This window comes from Triturus cristatus, chromosome 4_1 (assembly GCF_964204655.1).
Source record: "Triturus cristatus chromosome 4_1, aTriCri1.1, whole genome shotgun sequence".
Taxonomy (NCBI): Eukaryota; Metazoa; Chordata; class Amphibia; order Caudata; family Salamandridae; genus Triturus; species Triturus cristatus.
In genome coordinates, this window is record NC_140585.1 from 560310908 (window position 1) to 560332963 (window position 22056).

Here is a 22056-nt window from a genome sequence, read left to right on the forward strand (position 1 = left end):
TGATGGAACACGTACAATCAGGACGTTACACCAAAAATATCCTTTTTGAGAAAGAACAGAGGTGGGTGTACCGGCTGGACACCCACCACGTTGGTTTAAACGATAATATTCCCTGGACATCAGTTTTGCAACAGTGACTACCATCAGCCTGAACCCTTGCCTGGTAGTACCCATTCTCAGTGATATTCCCTTCCTCTCCTGGATATCATCAGATGATATTTGGCATTTTTGCCGTCCATTCTAAAGGGACACAGACTTGTTTGTCTCTTTCCTTCCCTCTATCCCTTTCCTTTCCCTTAAAATTTTACATAGTCTTCCTTTTTTATTTCTGCCCTTCCAGCGCCCACGTTAGGACCCCTTTCCTCTCCCCATTCCCCTTGTCCACTGGGACCTCACTCCCTTCTGACCCTATTCCGTTTCTCAAAGGCACATGGCACTTTCTGTGTCTTAGCACTGATGGGCTGTGAACCATTTCCTCTCTCCCTGTTCCCCCTCGCACGAGCCCTGAGAGTTTTACCTGTGTTATGCGCCATTCCTTCACTCCGATCAGAACACGCAGCTCCCGCCCGTGTTCGGCACATTATTCTTAATTTCCCCTCCCCCGCCTTATGTTGCGCAAAACCGTAGAACTATCCATCAAGTAGCTCTGATCGGCCCATTGTGCATCATTGTTTATTACCTGCTGACGGGCGCGCAATATCTTTTCCCGACAAAAGTTTTTTTTATCTGAAGGTGACGCTCACTAGCGTTACGTTTCCATGACAAAAGGCTTTCCGTTGAATACCCACTGCCGATTGGTAAACATTACACTACAGCGCTATTGGCCAGTCTACGCAACTCCGGCCTTTCTGATTGGAGGTCATCACGCATCACGTTAGTCACGTGATGACACGCCCCCTTCGCGACTCCAATGTCTTTATAAACATGCCGGTTCTCCTGACCCTTTTAACATCGGGGTCCGGTTACAGAGGGATCTGATAGGTACCAAGCGGGTGCCTAGCTGAGCGGGCGTGAGTCTACGTCCAGATATCACAGATAAGTTTTCAGAAGTCATTCTTTTCTGCTCCTAATTCCTTTTTCCCTCTTACCTTTTCCTGTATCCTTATCCCCAGGGTGTGCCAATTGAGCTTCCACCCTACTCCCGAGACCCATGGTGTAGATCGTGACTACACCTCATGTGAGACCCTTTTTAACCCTTTTTGTACCTTATGTGTTTTCAGTGCCCACTAACACCGTGTCTTTCTGGTGCGTATAGTACTTTCACCATATAGGATTATGGCTAGTGCTGTTCAACGTCCAGGGTTCTCCATACTCTTTATTCATTTTGCGTGTAGAGATCGAATCTCGTTGTTTGGTATGCATTTCTTCTGTCATCACAACAGCACAGATGACTAGCGTTAACGATTAAGGGCAAGTAGCTTAATTAACTGGCTGCATCTACTATTATCATCAAAACAGAATTTTGTAAAATCTGAATGAAAGAATCACAGACAATTGTCAAAGTGCATAAGCAGCTTTATGTGCGAGTCACAGGGGCATGAGCAAAATAGCAGCATGTGCAATGTGCAGAACTTTCACCAGGTTTTTTTTACACAAAAACCACAAAAGGCATGTTGTTACATATCCAATCACGATTCAGAAAAATAATATTTCTTCAACATTATAAACAAATACACAGTGTGCTGCTGATTAGAAGATGCAAGAATTACACATGCAACCAATCATAGGAGAGTAACATCTCGTGATACAGGCGGTTTACAAGATGGTGGCATGTGATGTCTACATGCCCAATGGTTGAGACTGGTGGGACTTTCCAGTGTGCCAACAACCAGCATTTGCACAATATCTGCCCAATCAGATGCACAGGCGTACCCTCAGCTGTATGTGGCTATCGATATAGGTGGCTGTTGTTGGGCGAGAAAGATAGCACGTTGCAAGAGATGTCTTTAAGCAAGCCTTGTGATACAAGCTGTTCAGCAGGATATATTAGTTTACCCAAGGTCATCCAACCTCTGCACACGTTTTGCAGGCCTTGTCATCATTGAGTATCACAAGGCGAGAAAAACAAGAACAAAATTGACTCCACACATTTTAATGTAATATAAAATTGTTAAGATATACCGGGTTTTACTATTCTTTTCCCAAACCCATAACTTCAGGTACTCACTTTACTTGTCTCCCTCTGTTCCTGAGCAACAATCAAATTCTTGTTAAACATATAATTGACTCCGTTTGTAATCACTACTGAAACTCGTTTGTGCAAAGTGTGTTCAGGTTCTAGATGTGTCTATCTTGTATTTCACAGCATTCTTAAAGAGTTTGATAATCTTCATAGAATTAGTTAATTTTTACCATTGCTTCATAGCAACAGGTACCTTCACAAAAATCTTACCTCTCACATTTTTATTAACTGCAGTAGTGACTTTTTTTTAGCAAAACTATTTCTCATTTTCACCTGTGGAACAACCCTTTATTTCTTCACACTCCACCCATACCTATAGTGACTCTACCTTTGTTAAAATTCGGACCCACATCAGTGTTTGGTTTGATCATTTTGAATTATTCTCATGTCGATTAGCCAGTGGTGGCATGTGCTGTTATCCTGCAGGCTACTAACATTTGTCTCAAGCTGTCCATCCAGTCCATTCCATTAGTCATATCATTTCCTTTATGGCTTGAATAATTTTTTCCATAACACTATTTGTTTGAGGATGATGCAATGCTCATTTTTGTGCTTAATGCATCACTTCTCTAAATATATCTTCTTTTTGTTTGAAGTCAATTGGGCTTCCTTTTCTGTCAATATCAATTGTGGATATCCTCGAGTAAACACCGTACTAAAAATTGTATTACTGTTTTGGTAATAAGAAATGTGATGTATTTCTGGTCATCTTGATAAAAAGTCCACAAGAACTGATATTTATGGATTTGTACTTGCCGCAGCAAATGATCCTCAAAATCAAAGCATTTTCATCACAAGCTTGATCTGGTAGTTTTCAGTACACCATCGGTGGTGTTATGTCTCTCAAGTCTTGTCACGTCTTCAGCACTCCACGCAATCTCGTACTTTCTTTATAATTGCTGCATCTAAACCTGGCTACAAGAAATGAGATGTTACATGTTCTTAACTATACAGTCTTTCTGTACCAAATCTATAACTCTCTTACTTAGACAAGATGGAGAAATTGAGACCCTCCTTCAGAAGTCTATTCAATCTTTATTAACCAGAAAAGTCTTTTCACGTAAAATAATTAAAAACTTGTTTGCACATCTTCCATTAAATTAGTATCTCCTACACAATTGAGACCTGCTTGCTTTCAGTTTCAAGCCATAGGTTTCACACTTTCACATTAACTAACATCTCATTTGTTTTGCTTCTGCTGGATGCACATTTCCCTTTTCTTCAAACAACCTAGACCGAAAATCGGCAACATTGTTTCATGCACCCTCAGCCTTAAATGTATATTTCTACATTTTAATGACATATCTGCATATGCGTGATGATACTGAATTTGTTGCTTTCTTCAGGAATACGTTCCTGATTGTGTATAATCTGGAATAATGTTAGAGTTGGTAACCCATGTCATGTTTAATAATTGTGTGTATGTTTAAAAGTATGTTCATAGTCGAAACTACAGCCAAAGTGACTCTTTTTTTAACTGATGGTTTTTTTTCTTCTCACAACCGCCTTATCATCCTAGACGGAAAAGACAGAATATTCTCACTACCCATCACAATTTGCTTCAAGACTGAGAAATTGGGTTATTAATTAAGGGGGGGGGTTTAACCCTTCTCATGCAACATCCCACAGTGTTTGTGAGGGTAAGCCACAAACATCACTAAATTAACCCTTGCTTATCACTCTGGTATCTTGAAATAAAGCAGTCAGGCTTAACTTAGAGGCAATATGTAAAGTATTTATGCAGCACACAACCAGTCACAAATTGAAAACACAACACAAGAGCAATCCCACGCCAATTTAGAACAATAGAGTAAAATGTGATAAATGATTTGATTCATAAACCAAAGGAGTCTGGTGGTCTATTCATTCAAGAAAAATCGGAGATAACTCAACAGACATGCAAAAAACCTTAAAGTACAAAGTCTGGGGCAAAGAGTCCATTTCGAGTGGGATCAAAGAGAGCATTGCGGATGGATGATGCAATAGCTGAATAGCAAGCTTGGCGTCATAGACAGTCATCGCTGTAGCGTGAAGATCTTGTCGGGTGCCACATACAGTTATTGCTAGACCTTCGCCTTGGTCACCAGGGGCTGGCGATGCTGTAGCACAAAGTCCAGATCTCACGTTGCTGTTCATCGTTGGCGGTGGCTGTGGCGCAATCAGTCGGGTTCACCTGAGCTTTGCGCTGCCAGTGGTCGTGGGCAGCAAAATCTTGTTGCAAACAAGCACGTTTGCAGTCATGAACAGCACAAACTTCAGGATTTTTCCTTCTTTTCACAGGAGGAGCTCAACTGATGCCAGCCAAGGGTCCAGGACCTGGAGAGGCACCTCTTGGGCAAAAGGAACTCACACCATCAGGGGCCAGTAGGGCCATTTGCAGGTCCAGGCAGGTTTGTGCAACAGGTCAGCTGGCCTGTTGCAGGGAGGCCCATTGAGCTTGTTAATCCCTGTAGCTCTGAACAGGCAGTCAGTAAGCTGTCCCTTGGAGGAGTCACTCAGATAACCTGGGATGAAGGAAGCGTATCAAGTCTTCCTGCTCATACAGCAGGTTAGGCCTCAAGTAGCAGAGCAGTCTTCTGGCAGCAGGACAGTCCTTTTTCTGCAGTATTCACAGGCCGAGCAGTATACTGAAGATTTGGTTTGAAGGTCCAATATATAAACCTAGTTGCAGCTTTGAAGTGGGAAAAACTTCTAGATTTCCTCACACATCTAGTTCTGGAATTTCCTTCCATCCCCACCCAGGTGCCAAGGGGTCTGGGGTGACAACATACTGGTGTGAAGTCCTTTAAGTGTGCTGAGGCAGCTCCTTTGATGTGCAAGTGTGCTAGGAGACAGCTCCGTCCCACCCATCCTGTCAGGATGACCCATCCTGCCCATACCTAGTCCCCCTTTGTGATACTGCCTGGGAGGAATATACGGATGCCAACTGACTGGGTTTAGTGTATTTAAAAATTAGGACATGTGTTCCTAAGTTTTACATTTACTGGTAGTGAAACACACCTAAATTCATTTTTCACTACTGTAAGGCCTACCTCTCCCATAGGGTAACATTGGGTTGCCTAATTACATGTAATAAATACTAACTTTTGATTGGAAACAGGTGCAAATTTCATGTTTGGTATCTGAGAAATTGTAATTTCAAATTTTCTTTAATAGTAAAGTGGGATTTTAAATTACAATTTTGAAAATGCCAGTTTTAGAATGTTGGCATTTTCCTGTCCTTGGTGCCTGCAGCATGTTTCTGGGTCACATGATTGGGTGTAGTTGGCAGAAGGACTTTCTTTATATCACCCAGACAGCCACACAATAGGGATTTGTTGTGCCTGGATGGGCCGTCATTGGCAAGATGGGGGGGGGGGAGATGGGCCCAGCCCCACTTGCAACTGAATAGGCTGTGCTCTGCCTTCACATAAATTACATGCAACCCCTGTGTTGTTCATCCAAAAAGCTTGAAGCCAGGGCAGAGAAGGCCAGAACCTTCAAGAGAAGGCACCAGGTATAAAAATAGGACCCTCATACCCACTCTCCAGTTCACTTTCTGGACCTGCGGGAGGACTCTCAGAGGACTGTCTTCTGCTGGGGCCTGCTGTGTACTCCACAAGACTGCTTTGCTGCACCTGAAAAGACTACTTTGCTGCCTGGAATCCTTAGAGGCCTGCCTTGCTGCTGGAGCCCTGTTCAACTGCTTGAACCCAGGACTATCAGAGTGACAACTAAGGCTAGTTGGCTGGCCTCCTGATCAGAGCCTTAGGGACAGAAAGGGCTCCAGCCATCTTGAAACTGCAACTGGACCCAGCCTGAGTGAGTCCTAACCCCCCGAGGGTGCCCCCCCAGTCCTGGCCCTTTGGCGGTAGTCAAAATCTAAAACTTGTGACTTAGGAAAATGTTGGCTGAAAACTGCTCTGAGAACCCGGAGAAGAAGGGGACCCACCTGCTCGTCAATCTGCCCAAGGTGCATCACTGTGCTGCCTGACTTTACAGCAGCTCCAGCTACATTTTTCTACGCAGCCGCAAATCCTGTTCAGCCGTCCTTCACTAAAGAGTTATTCGGCCTTGTAGAACTCATCAGCTAATGCTTCCAGATTTGTCCCACTGGAGTTTTTTGACTTCCAACAAAGAGACTGAGTCTGAATGTATAAATCTTCACCACGACTTCTTCCAGCAGCTCCTCTACGACAACGCCTCCTCCTTGGCCATTGCCTGCAGTGTTGACCTGATGAACGTTACCTTCTCTGAACACTTTTTCCTGGAATTTCTTCAAAGTCCAATGGTAAGAAAGTAAGCGCTGACTGGGCCCAATCTAGGGGCATATCAGCAAGGGCATTATCACCGCTTTAGCGGCAGTTTTTGCCGCTTTAGCAGCGATAATCTTAACGCCCTATCAGCATGGACACTTTACCTCGTGTTTCCATGCATTTTCGCCATTTCCCTGAACGCCCAGCTGAGCATCTCTAATGAGATGCAAAGTGGGCGTTCTTCCCCCAAATAACGGGAGAAATGTCGCTAAGCGACATTTCTCGTATTATCCAGCTTCACGCTAACGTGCAGAGCAATAAGAAAAGTAGCTCTAACCACGGTTATTGCTACTTTTCTTATGCCTGCTTTTAATCTGACTTAGCCATTATATCCAATGGAAGGTGGATATAATGGTTACGTCTATCCTGCCCTATCACCAACGTTTCGCCAATCATTTTGCGATTATCGCTGGATTTCCAGCGATAATCGCACAATATGTAGCTATTGCTGGTATTTCTATTGCTTTTGTGATAAACGTTGCTGATAGCGCGCTATCTCAGCATTAGAAACCAGCGATAGCCGGCGATGGTTATCCTAGCGCTAAGTGCGCTTAGCGATAATTATCGCTGGTTGTTGGTGATATGCCCCCTACTTTTTTCACGCTCCATTGCAGTCAGCCATATTTTTCGTCTTTGACCCGGTCTCATGCGACTAGATGTCTGCGGTTGGCGCTTTGATCTTTTAGGCCCTAGTTTTTACCTTAAACTAAAAATTCATAACTCCAGTTCTACTGATTGGATTTTTGTCGTATTGGTGTCAAATAGTCAAGAATTGTGGTTGTTGCTTCAGCAGTGTTAACACCCCATTCAACCAACAACACAATTTCTCACATTCTCTAATTCTTTTATTACTGGGTACTACGTTTTTATGTTGTTCACTAATTGTACATTTCACAGCTTTCAGAATTTGTATTGATTTGACTCACAAGGAATTGTGGTTGTGGGACCTATTTTTCTGGTGTAATTAATGCTTCTGTTAAAGGTGGATGATCCTTTAACCAAAATTCCACTCTAATTTTGTCATCTTTACAGTGCAGCATAAACTGATCCCCAATTTGCTCTCCTCTTCATTCATTTCACACACAATTCTTCTGTTGTTAACTCTGATAAATGTTCAAATACCTCATAGCCCCCAGCTTCTAATCAAGGCATCAATAGTTATGTTTTCCTTTCCTAGCTTAAATTTTAGCCCTATAGATAAGCATAATGAATAAACATATTTTTACCTTTAGACTATCCCATGTAGAACGTACTAGGACTTGGTAAGAGTAATGGAGGTGCAGTTACATTTTGCATTTTTGCCCCTTTTGTCGTTAAGACATATTAGCATGTCAAACCCAAACCAAAAAAAAAATATTTCTTTCTGTTTACAGACTCACAGGTATTCAATTTAGTTCCTGAAATCTTCCTTCCGATCCACTGGTATCCAATGTGACAACTGAAAACTCTGCTCCCAACCTGCCATTACTGAAAACTAAAATGCAATATTTTCACATAAAATTAGCTCTCTAAGGGGCATATTAGCAAGACCGGCGATAATGGGCTTGCTAATATGCGTTGTAGGATTCCAAAAGAAGCCCAGGTTAGATGTCCTGCACATTTAACCTGGGCTTCTATTGGAATTCTATAACGTATATTAGCAAGCCCATTATCGCCGTTTTAGCGGCAGTTTCCTGCCACTAAAGCAGCGATAATTTTATCGCCGGTCTTGCTAATATGCCCCCTAGTGAGGAAGGTCACTTTTTTCCTCTATTTTAAAGTTCGCTCTCCTTGCACGAGTTTGACAATATTTTCGTATTATCCTACTTTTGCTTTTTGTGGCTTTCACATTCGCACAGTACCTCAGTTCATCACAGACCAACCCTGTGTACAAATGTCTCCCAATCTGATGCAGGCCACTTTTTTTCATTCAAAACTTCCTGCTCATTTGCTCCATGTGAAGTGATATTTTGCTCCTCAGTGAGCCGCATATTGCACCTGAGTTCTGTACTGGCACTGGCTCCTTTGCATAGAAAGTTCGCCTGCTGCGATGCTGCACTTTAAGTGGCACTACTATGTATTTCATAAGGCACCCGGGAGCATATTTATTAATCTTTCAAGCAAAGCAGGGCAGCAAGTAAAGTTGCTGCGCTGCACTATGTGAAAGGGAGAGAGCAGAACTGGTCCACATTTACAAATACGTGGAGCATTTCTGCTTTCTCCTTGTGCTGGTGCACTGTTTGCTGCCTAGCGTCAATGCACGCTCCCTTGCACCACAGTGTAAGGGGTCCTGTGTTATGAGAAGGATTGCTGTTGTGCAGGAAGGGGCACCTTTCAGCACAGAAACAATCCATTGAGGCATTTCCTATGTGTGATGAGGGATGCATCATACATAGAAAGAGAAAGTAACGAGAAGAAATAAATATATGTCTACGTGCTGCACCTCACTAGGGAAGGCAAAGCATTTTGACGCCATCGTGCCTGCTCCTTCTGCAACAGCTCTCCTGTCCAGATTGCCCGTAGTCCGCCACACTCTGCTGCCTGCCTCCCTGGTGCCCTCTATCTGGACCGCCTCTGCTCATTTCTTGCTCTGTTTTGCCTTTTCTGCTTGTTTTTCTGCCATCTGTTTTGCCATTTCTGCTCTGTTTTGCCATCTCTGCTTGTTTTTCTTCCCTCTGTTTTTTCTTTTTCTGCCCTCTGTTTTGCCTTTTCTGCTCGTTTTTCTGCCCTCTGTTTCACCTTTTCTGCTCATTTTTCTGCCCTCTAGTTTCCATTTTTCTTCTAGTTTCTTCCCCCTTCCCGCGGCTTCCTCAATATCCGGCTTCTCAACGGAGACCTCACACCCCATCGGCCAGATACTCCCAGGGGTGGCAGTGCCGCACTCTACAAATGCTGATTAATTGATTGCATGAAGATTTTTCCTTACTGCCATTGCCCAGTGTAGTCTTTCTTCTCAGTTGTGACTTTTTTGCAGATCGTTTTCCTCACTTTCTTGCCGCATGCAGTTGAACCAACAAATTAACTTTTAAGTTCCTGAGGCGGTAGTTGTCGAGTGTATTGGCCCCTCTTTTAATCACTCATCCCCACTTGTGAAAATAGAAGCACAGAAGCAGTTGTGAAGATGTAGATAATGATTTTTTGTTCAAAACGTTCCAACCCCCAAAACAAATAGCAATCTTCAACTGCTCTGGTATCCGCAATGCCCTTACACCATCACGATATATACATATATATATATATATATATATATATATATATATATATATATATATATATATATATATGATTCTCCAAAGTAAGCCTGATGCTTCAAGGACGCACTCCCAGTCACAGCTGATCACAAGGAACAATTTCAGACGAAAAACCGGAAACTGCATTCCAGGTAAAATTGCTTTTATTCCCAACGCGTTTCGAGGCGGCAGCCTCTTCATCATGGGTCACTGTTCGGGTATGGCATGGAGGTTCCGATGTGCATGCTGCTTCGTTTTTAACCCTCAGTGGATCGCGCACAGCACGTGATATTGTGCACAGCATGCTGGGCTTAGTAGTCCTCATCGGCATTGTTTGTGCCTATAGTAGGCTCCGTGCCACATCCTATGATTAGTCAGTGTTCGTTACAGATTGATATACCTCTCGTAGGCCCCGGGATGATGTTCCGGTTTTATATTTACTCTTGTGACTGGGCTGCTCGCAGCTGTGAGGAAATCCTGATGCCGCGCAGCCTTCTCCCTCTTCCAAGGTGTAATGGAAAGGAAAAATGGTGCAATCCTTCACGGCGAGGCAGCCGTGTAAAATGTGATTCTCCAAAGTAAGCCTGATGCTTCAAGGACGCACTCCCAGTCACTGCTTCGTTTTTAACCCTCAGTGGATCGCGCACAGCACGTGATATTGTGCACAGCATGCTGGGCTTAGTAGTCCTCATCGGCATTGTTTGTGCCTATGCCGATGCCGATGAGGACTACTAAGCCCAGCATGCTGTGCACAATATCACGTGCTGTGCGCGATCCACTGAGGGTTAAAAACGAAGCAGCATGCACATCGGAACCTCCATGCCATACCCGAACAGTGACCCATGATGAAGAGGCTGCCGCCTCGAAACGCGTTGGGAATAAAAGCAATTTTACCTGGAATGCAGTTTCCGGTTTTTCATCTGAAATTGTTCCTTGTGATCAGCTGTGACTGGGAGTGCGTCCTTGAAGCATCAGGCTTACTTTGGAGAATCACATTTTACACAGCTGCCTCGCCGTGAAGGATTGCACCATTTTTCCTTTCCATTACACCTTGGAAGAGGGAGAGGGCTGCGCGGCATCAGGATTTCCTCACAGCTGCGAGCAGCCCAGTCACAAGAGTAAATATAAAACCGGAACATCATCCCGGGGCCTACGAGAGGTATATCAATCTGTAACGAACACTGACTAATCATAGGATGTGGCACGGAGCCTACTATAGGCACAAACAATGCCGATGAGGACTACTAAGCCCAGCATGCTGTGCACAATATCACGTGCTGTGCGCGATCCACTGAGGGTTAAAAACGAAGCAGCATGCACATCGGAACCTCCATGCCATACCCGAACAGTGACCCATGATGAAGAGGCTGCCGCCTCGAAACGCGTTGGGAATAAAAGCAATTTTACCTGGAATGCAGTTTCCGGTTTTTCATCTGAAATTGTTCCTTGTGATCAGCTGTGACTGGGAGTGCGTCCTTGAAGCATCAGGCTTACTTTGGAGAATCACATTTTACACGGCTGCCTCGCCGTGAAGGATTGCACCATTTTTCCTTTCCATTACACCTTGGAAGAGGGAGAGGGCTGCGCGGCATCAGGATTTCCTCACAGCTGCGAGCAGCCCAGTCACAAGAGTAAATATAAAACCGGAACATCATCCCGGGGCCTACGAGAGGTATATCTATCTGTAACGAACACTGACTAATCATAGGATGTGGCACGGAGCCTACTATAGGCACAAACAATGCCGATGAGGACTACTAAGCCCAGCATGCTGTGCACAATATCACGTGCTGTGCGCCATCCACTGAGGGTTAAAAACGAAGCAGCATGCACATCGGAACCTCCATGCCATACCCGAACAGTGACCCATGATGAAGAGGCTGCCGCCTCGAAACGCGTTGGGAATAAAAGCAATTTTACCTGGAATGCAGTTTCCGGTTTTTCATCTGAAATTGTTCCTTGTGATCAGCTGTGACTGGGAGTGCGTCCTTGAAGCATCAGGCTTACTTTGGAGAATCACATTTTACACGGCTGCCTCGCCGTGAAGGATTGCACCATTTTTCCTTTCCATTACACCTTGGAAGAGGGAGAGGGCTGCGCGGCATCAGGATTTCCTCACAGCTGCGAGCAGCCCAGTCACAAGAGTAAATATAAAACCGGAACATCATCCCGGGGCCTACGAGAGGTATATCAATCTGTAACGAACACTGACTAATCATAGGATGTGGCACGGAGCCTACTATAGGCACAAACAATGCCGATGAGGACTACTAAGCCCAGCATGCTGTGCACAATATCACGTGCTGTGCGCGATCCACTGAGGGTTAAAAACGAAGCAGCATGCACATCGGAACCTCCATGCCATACCCGAACAGTGACCCATGATGAAGAGGCTGCCGCCTCGAAACGCGTTGGGAATAAAAGCAATTTTACCTGGAATGCAGTTTCCGGTTTTTCATCTGAAATTGTTCCTTGTGATCAGCTGTGACTGGGAGTGCGTCCTTGAAGCATCAGGCTTACTTTGGAGAATCACATTTTACACGGCTGCCTCGCCGTGAAGGATTGCACCATTTTTCCTTTCCATTACACCTTGGAAGAGGGAGAGGGCTGCGCGGCATCAGGATTTCCTCACAGCTGCGAGCAGCCCAGTCACAAGAGTAAATATAAAACCGGAACATCATCCCGGGGCCTACGAGAGGTATATCAATCTGTAACGAACACTGACTAATCATAGGATGTGGCACGGAGCCTACTATAGGCACAAACAATGCCGATGAGGACTACTAAGCCCAGCATGCTGTGCACAATATCACGTGCTGTGCGCGATCCACTGAGGGTTAAAAACGAAGCAGCATGCACATCGGAACCTCCATGCCATACCCGAACAGTGACCCATGATGAAGAGGCTGCCGCCTCGAAACGCGTTGGGAATAAAAGCAATTTTACCTGGAATGCAGTTTCCGGTTTTTCATCTGAAATTGTTCCTTGTGATCAGCTGTGACTGGGAGTGCGTCCTTGAAGCATCAGGCTTACTTTGGAGAATCATATATATATATATATATATATATATATATATATATATATATATATATATATATATATATATATATATATATATATATATATATATATATATATATACGAGTTCTAGTATCGTCTACCATGATCTCTGTGTATTCAGTGGCTTTGCTGTGCCTCACACTCTGAACACAATTTCAGCTCCAATGAGATAAATCCTGTATACTGTAGCTGAGTGAGCCTACTTGGGTTAGAATGTTAAACAAGAGACTTAGGGCCCCATTATGATGGCGGGCGGATTGCCACTGCCCGGCCGGTGGTGGCGATCTGCCCGCCATCAAGACATCATTTATCCCCTGCCACATTACCATGGCGGGGGGTACTGCGGTGAACAGAAAGTCCGTCCACTGGGGCATCGCACTCCATATCATGATGCCGAGTTTACAGGGCCTTTCCTTGGCATGGAAAGTCTGGCGGGAATGGCTTTGGGGGCCCGTTGCGGGCCCCCGGGAGGATGGGGGGGTGGGGGGCTGCACTTGGGCGGTACCATTGGTACCCCCCTACATTGTCATGCTCAAGGTGGCAGGCACCGCGCGGTGTCTGCCACGTTGTGCATGGCAGTGCACGACGTGCCTCTTTGGCATTGCGGCGGGTGCTGCTTATAGCAGCACCCGCCCCAATGTCAAAGATACGGACTGCGACCGCCACGGTGGCGGTCGCATCCTAATTTGTGGTGCGGGACCGCCGCACCGCAGGTGGCTGGTCCCAACACTGCTAGGGTGGCGGGCAGAATAAAGTCTGCCCGCTATCCTAATGGGGCCCTTAGTAGTGAGCTGACAGGGCCTCCATAGGAGTTTGTACATACATGTTCATATACTGTGAGAAGGCTTGTGTTAAATGTGCAGATGGACATTTAGCACAAAATGGTTGGCTCGTTTTAGCTCTCCATAACACGATCCTAGGAATAAGGAAACATCAGAGGTTGAGTTCTTGATGCAGAACAGAAACAGCATTTATTCTCACAAAAACTGGAAAATAAAAAAAGGAATAAAAGCAAACCCTAGTTACTAGACTAACTATGAGCAATGGTAATCAAGCATTCCCATGATCTTGGATCCTACCCCAGAAAAGCACACCAAGGAGATCAAATATGTTAAGGCCCTTGAAGAAAGTATGCATTGCTGGGTTGGAATAAAGCATTAACATAGGTGCAGATTTAGTAACAAGTAATGCAACACAGAAAGACAACCTGATGTGCTGTGTTTTGTGACAGTGAGAAGGCAGAAATGAACCATATCTTCTAAGATATGGTTCATTCCTGCCCTTTCTTTGCACTGGCACACTGCGTGCAGCCTTGCAGCTTGGCAGGCACCTTTTCACCATGGTGCAAGGGTGCCTGCGTTACAGCCAGGATTGGTTTGTGTGGGAAAGGGATACCCTTGTGCACAAAAACAATTCTGAGAGGCTTTTTCCTCCTTCTACGTGTGCCACAGAATTCAGCACGGATATTTCTCCTCATTACGCCTCACCTGGGAAGGAGTAGCATTTTGACGCATTCCCAGGTAGACTTGTGTTAGTAAATCTGGAGATGCGCCAAAACCCATGGGTGGATGCGTGAGAACACCCACGCTCCACCCATGGAACGCTCCCAGCTCAGAGTAACGCAAGGCAGCGACTTGTGCTGCCTTGGGTTACTACAGATTTAGTATGCCACACAAGATGACTCTGCGTGGCATAGTAAATCTATCTTAAACCCTTGGTTCACCTTGCATGATGCAAAGGTAACGAAAGGATTTATTAAATCTGGCCTCTAGTTACCAGAATGCCAGGGGTACTGGAAGTCACCACATGCACCCTTTGACCCCAGATGGCTTCGCAGGCAGAATCATTGTTGCACCCATGTCTGCAGTGCAGCCTCATATTAGCACTTGAGTGATTAGTGGAACAGATATATAGGACATAAACCTCCACAAATCTGATGTATAGTGTTGATACCTGTGAGCTTTCTTTTGCTATGCATATGAATTTTATCCAGAGTAATTTAGCGATATTCCACACTTTCCTTGAGACTGTCAGTTCTAAAACTGTCTGAAATATATAAATGACTTGAGTTGTTTTATATTTAAAAAAATACGTTTTACATTGTGCAGGATATAGTCATTGAAAATGGAACAATTGCTTTTGATAACTGGATAACACCCGGGAGCCCAGTTTATCGACAGTTTTGGCTGTTTGACGTGAAAAACCCAGATGAAATAATCAACTCAACAGCAAAACCCTTTCTCGAACAAAAAGGACCGTACACATATCGGTAAGATTTTCTTTTCAGTTCATTAATTGATTGGCTGCAATAGTGACCAATATTTACGTATTAATTAAATATTTGAGATATTGCTCTTGGATCTTTAGATTTTTCTAAAATATGATGCTTTGCGTTTATTGCATTTAATATTAATAAGTAACTAAAAGCTTATTGCATGTTTAAAAAAATATATTTTTACAAGAGATCACTCTGAAACACGAATGTTCTAAAAACAGACAAAAAGATAGAAAAAATTAATTCCTTGCTGGGGAGACCTGACTGTTAAGATACTTAACATTTATTTTCACACAGCAAATTAAAAGGTAGCAATAGTTATTAATTCTTGGTGAAGAACTCTGTCAATTTCGATGTATTTTAAATGCATTGCGTCAGTGTAGAACCAAACTGAATGAATTGCAAATTGGTTTACAAAAGGCTCCCTGTTTTGCATGCAGTCACAGAAGGAGCAGTTAGTTTGACTTAAGCAGCTTTGGTAAACTTTGCAAAACCGCTTGCAAGTTGTATGTGCTGAAGGGAAGATGATTATGAAGCGGATGACAAGATTTACTATTTTTGTACTTTCCAAGTTCAAACTATAGGTTAGATCTCATTGAGCTCTGGCATGATTTTTTGTCTCTGCCAAAAATCTAAAACATGTGCTGACTGTGAACAGGTTGAATTCCAAACGTATTCAGGACTGCACAGTAGAAACGAAAATCTACATACGTAAAGAGGTCGACTTGAGCTAGTACAGTCATTTGATCAGTGGGACAGGGAACACTTTGCAGAACAGGGAACTATTTGCAGCCATAGGATAACGAAAGCAAATACTTGACTAGGTCCCAATGCTGGCTTCTCTGATGAACTAGACATGTTATTCGCCAGTTTCAATTAACAGAGAAAACATCAAATTGTTTGCTTTTGATTTTAGATCAGCCTGCTTTCTGGTGAAGTTTCAAGCGTTAAATCATGCTACCTGCTAGTAAACAAACATCCTCAAGCTCGATTTGCTCTTTGTTTATAATCTAGCTAGCTTTACCTGCATTCCTTTTGCCAACGTAAAGTACATTATTTCTCTTGGTTCATGTTATTGCAATTCTCAGTGTATGTTGCAGCCTCATGCTGGTATGGTAGAAAATCATAGTGTCATCTGCATTTATTAATTATCGTACTGACCTTCCCTAGGATGGCGTAGCATTCTGTTGCATTTCCAGATTTACGATTGCTCGTAAAATTTGGAAATGCACCAGTAGTCGTGGGTGTTGCGTAGGAACACCCACAGCAACACCCATGTCACGACCCTAACATGCAAAGTGTTGTGTAAAATGGGGAATTATTTGCAAGCATAGGTAAAGTCACACAGGGTGGCTTTACCTGTACTTGTAAATATCACTCAGCAGGTTGCACCGCTGGTGCGACACATAACGTGACGCACCGGCGGCGCAAGGGGCTTGTAAATCTACCCGTATGTTTAGAACTGAAGTCTAAGTTTAGACTTGAAGTCTTTAGACCCGAAGTTAACTTTAGACCCAAAGTCTAACTTTATAACTGAAGTCTAACTTTAGACCTTTAGACTTCAGGTCCAAACTTAGACTTCAGGCTTACATTTAGACTTCAAGACAAATTTTATCTTTATGAATCGGTCCCTGTATATTTCCTAATTATTATTGAAACGGTCATGATGCTGACATTAGTTCCATAGTTTTCTCTTAAGCCTGTTTGGTACAATGACATGGGCTTCATGTCTTTTGCCCAGCTTAAACATTTGTTTAGGAGCAAGCTTGCATATAGTTTTGGCTCTGTGTTGAGCAAAGCAATCATTCTGTAATTGGTGGGAGTGGTTTGTGAACCCTTCTTATTTAACGGGCAGAGAATGCATTTGCTGTATTTAATATTTAGAAACCACTTCTCTGACTTTAAAAATAAACATATTTTTAGAATGAAGTCTACAAAAAACTACCCCAAAATTTGTATTTCTTAAAATCATAGGCGGGTGACGGGAGCATAACAACAAGGCCATCTATAGTCCTGACATTTTAAAGTGAAGGAGTCAGTAGAGAACTGTGAAGTTCATCCAGCATTCACTGTTGTTCTAGGTGGAAAATTGTGTAAATGAAAAGGAAAGTACATTGCTGCCTTGCAAATGTGTACATCACATCCCTGACACTACAGCTACCTCAATTACAACCCTACTGATCTTGTCTGATTACTTATTCAGTCTTAAAGATATGGGTGCACTAGTTGATGATTTGTTTTTTGTTGGGCTAAATTAATTGAGCAAACAGTGGAATCAAAAAATTCTATTTTTAGTGTTAGTTAGTGATAGTAGGTTTAGGTTAGATTTATGACTAAGTGTATTTTATTGTATTTTATTGTTTTCTTACTTTCTTATCCCATGGGGGGCTGTATGATGGAACTGCGCATGCAATTACCACGCATGCCTTTACAACCTGTCCCTTACCACACAATTGTGTTTACAGCACATGCCTTTATCATCAAATCTTTGCCACTCATATGCCTACCATCCATGCCTTTAAAAAGAAAATGTAAGTATGTAGCAGATAAGTTAGAAGCCTTTATATATATTATATATATATATATATATATATATATATATATATATATATATATATATATATATATATATATATATATATATATATATATATATATATATATGTATATATTCACTGAAAAAACCATAGGTTTCAGGGGTGTTATAGTTAGCTGGACTTTTCACTTGTACAAAACCATTGAAATTCCCCCGTTATAGTTAGTTCAGCTAACTATAACTTGCGCGCCCGCAATGCACTGCTGATGACGTCACATATTACATCACTCATGACATGGTCAGTGACATCACTCATGACATCACTGATGACATCTCAAATGACATCACTGATGACATCACTGATGACATAATCCTTGTGATAGAGTGGCAGACCTCCTCTCACCCTAATATAACCTTTGATACACACATTCAAAAATAGAGACTAAAATTTTCAAAACAATGGACATACCAATACCAGTTACAACAACCTCTTCAGTAATTCTAAGATCCACATACACATCCACTCATTCACCAACAGTCCTATACAGTCACTCATACATGTACTCACTCATCATATGTACTCATACACCTATACATCCTGTTACACAATGCCACTCATCCATAGAGTTACTCACACACATAGTCACTCATGCTAATAAAGAATCAAACATACATTTACTTGCACCTACAGTTATACACACACCACCATACTTACTTCTACGGAAACTTACACATACTTAGTCTTTTAAACAATCACTTATAGAAACACATACTTATTCATACAGGAACTCTTTCAATCTCTCACTCTCACATATACTCACATATATACACCAATAGTCACATATACTAGTTTAAAACATATGTAGTTACTCATAAAGACACTATTGAGACAGTCATTCACTCACTAACACACCCATACACACACTCATCCACCCATACAGTCCTGCACACATGCTGTGTTCAACACATACAAACAGTGAGTCACTCATTCATGCACCTATGCACTACGTAATACCCCCCACCGAACCATGTAGACACTCAGACTGATACTCAAAAAACCAACTAATAACCTATATAGACACCCATGTAGCTACTCACCAACCCATGCAGCCACTTATACACAAAGTGAGAGACTGATACAGATATTTACATATTTAAACATTACTCACTAAGCCATGTATTCACTATGATACACTTAATCAGTCAGTTACACAATCAATTTTTCAAAAACAAATCATCCATTTAGACACTTATATACCCATTTATTCTTCCATCGACCTTGAGATGTACATATATAAAACATATTTAATTTTCAGAAAAACACACATTCACTGGATGATGTCATCAGTGATGTCATCAGTGATGTCATTTGAGATGTCATCAGTGATGTCATGAGTGATGTCACTGACCATGTCATGAGTGATGTAATATGTGACGTCATCAGCAGTGCATTGCGGGCGCGCAAGTTATAGTTAGCTGAACTAACTATAACGGGGGAATTTCAATGGTTTTGCACAAGTGAAAAGTCCAGCTAACTATAACACCCCTGAAACCTATGGTTTTTTCAGCGAATTTCTGAGGTTTTTTAAATGCTAATTCCTAACTATAACGTGCCTGAAACCTATGGTTTTTTCTGTGAATTTCAAAGGTTTTTTAAATGCTAATTTCTAACTATGCCTACAGAGATAGGACATGTGAAGAAAGAAGAAAAAATGCACAGAAAGAAACAAAAGAAGTGCAGAAAGAAGCAACAGAAGTCCTCAAATACGAAGATAAGTGCAGGAAGAAGGATAACGTGCAGAAAGAACAAAAAGAAGAGCAGAAAGAAGCCTTGTTGCAAAATCATCCTGTACCCTCAACTTTTTTAGATGGATACTGGTGGTAACTGAGTCTGACTAACCAGTCCTAGAGCCAGTGCTATGTTAAAAGACACTTAGAATACAGTGAAAACACCTACATACACTAGGGAACATTATGCGTTGGGGTCCCCCTGTGATTAGCATGACCTCCTCTGTAAGCCCCTAGTGTATAATAGGGCATGGGGATTAAAACTACCTCTTAAAACAGGCCACAGGGCGTTTTTGCACACGTTAACTCAGGCCCCGTCCCCTCCCTTCACCACTGTGTAAACACGCCCTGTGTCCATTTTTAGTTGGGAGATTAGGTTCATTTGAATCCTGAGGGTCCCAAGGGTCCAACTAGCCCACTAGGTACCTCCAATAAGTGCCACAGAGCTGCGTTGCAGAGAGGTGTAAAAAGTGGCACGGCCTGGACCACCTCTCTGCAATGCAGCTCAGTGGCGCTTACTGGAAGCACTTGGTGGGCTAGTTAGCCCCCAGGGGCCCTCAGTATTGAAGGGAAATTATATCCCCAATTTAAAACGTGCCATAGTGCGTGTTTGCACACGTCACCTCAGGCCCCGTCCCCTCCCTTCACCACTGTGTAAACGCGCCCTGTGGCTGTTCTAAGTTGAGATATTAAGTCCCCCTGAATCCTAAGGGTCCCTAGGGTCAAACTAGACCCCTAGGTACCTCCAGTAAGCGCCACAGAGCTGCGTTGCAGAGAGGTGTAAAAAGGGGCTTGGCCTCAGAACACCTGGCTGCAGCGCAGCTCCCTGGCGCATACTGGAGATGCCTGTTGGGGGCGCGTTTGCAGAGTGCTGCACGGAGGGGGCATGGCCTCCGGCACGATGCCAGTCTTTTATTTATTTTAGTTTTTTAAGAAGGGGGGCTGTTTGGTTCCCCTTCTTATTCTAATTTATTGGCCCTGATGACCCCATCCCCCAGGGCCAGTCTCCTAATTATATTTTTTTGACCCCAATCCCCAGGGCCGGCCACTGTTTTTTATTATTTTTAAAAAATATATATTTATAGACACACCTAGGACATGCTGGACAAACCGTACGTACCTATCACCATGACGATTTGCGTGATATTCATTAAAAGGCGACTATGCATGCAATGAATCCACGTGGAATGTATTTACACCACTAGTGAAGCTCTGACATGTCTGATGCCCTACCGTGCCTAATCCTGGTAGACACCCTTGTCGTTTATTTATACAAACATGGGTAGCTATTGACGGGCACATTTAATACACATGCACACCAAGCCATTCAAAGGGGATTCGACAAAAATTCGACCAAAACTATGCAAGAAACCCCCCTCACGGTTAATAAAACACACATCCACTGCCGGATGTGTAATACTTTTTATTTTACTCTCTGGAAAGGGGACGAACATCACTTGAGAGTCACAGCGTGCTCCTGACAGAGCCCAATGCTGTGTTACACCCACCATTGCCTGCCGAATGCCACACACCTCTGTGTTGTATTCCACTAACTAGTGCATATGCTATGACACTCTCTAGCCCATGTGCACTGTAACACCACCCCGTGAATATGTCATGCCACACTTGTCTTCGCACGGGTTATATTGCCCCATCTAACGTGCCTTTCTCGATGCCTATGTTATAACGCACAGTGCTCTGCCATACATATTACAATCTGGGATCCATATCTTTGTCACAGTGCATATGCAATGTTACACTCCCCAGCACATATTTTATATTACAACTTTAGAGACTAGTTAGGTTACACAACACTGCCCTGTGCATATTACACTCCAAGGCGCATATCGCATAGCACGCGCTAGTGCCTGTGCTATCTCGCGCTCTCCAATGAATCTGTCATTGCGCACAATGTATTGCATATTATATTTCACGCCCGGTTCATCTTATATCACACTTTTTGGTGCATAGTTTATACCATACACTATATCTAGTTTTCATTTTCAATCGTGCTCTCAGGACTATGTTCTATATAACACTGTGTTCACCTACCCTTTTCACGGGCATTACATTTTGCGATAGGGGGTGGAGGGTCAGGGGGTGTTTCTGCCAAGTGAGCCCGGAGTCACAGTCACAAACGTCCTCTTCTTCCTGAATAAAAGTGAGATTATGCTGCATACATGTTCATATTTTAAGTAGTTCGCACAGACACAATGTTTTAAAAACAATAAAGTTCCTAATACCCGCCTTCTCTGAACAGTTAGCTTGCTGCCCCATCCCCTTCCTCCCTATCCTCTGTTGTGTGAATCCATGGACTAGCCTCCTCCCTCCTGCCATGCATGGTCTGATGTGCTGCCACTGCCCTCAATTTAGTATGATGTACCAGTCCACTCCTCCTGCCCTCCATTGCCCAATTCTATGCCCCATCATTGACCTCCTGCTTAAACTCTGTGCTTAGCTTGCTGCCCCTATTCTCCTTCCCCCTGTCCTCCGATGTCTTTGTGCATGCCCCTGCTCCATCCTTTTTGCCCACCATGTCCCATGGACCTGCCACTCCTATCTACTCTGAGTGTTCTGTTGAGCTGCCACTCCCCTCCCACCTGCCTAGCATTGTCAGATGACTGTAACCTGTCCCTGCCACCTCCACCCTGCCTGTCCACATGCCATGCCCCTATCCTCTTCCTCCTGTCCTACATGGTCCATTGTACTGC

General features: G+C 43.3%; 1 protein-coding gene across 1 annotated transcript in view; it reads left to right on the forward strand.

Annotated features, from left to right (window-relative positions):
- The window catches only part of CD36 (CD36 molecule (CD36 blood group)), a 468975-nt gene that overhangs the window by 59455 nt on the left and 387464 nt on the right, over positions 1-22056 (forward strand). Inside the window, exon 2 of the mRNA XM_085652881.1 lies at positions 14855-15015. Within this exon, the coding sequence (XP_085509007.1) occupies positions 14855-15015 (161 nt within the window). The remainder of the gene's footprint in view (positions 1-14854; positions 15016-22056) is intronic.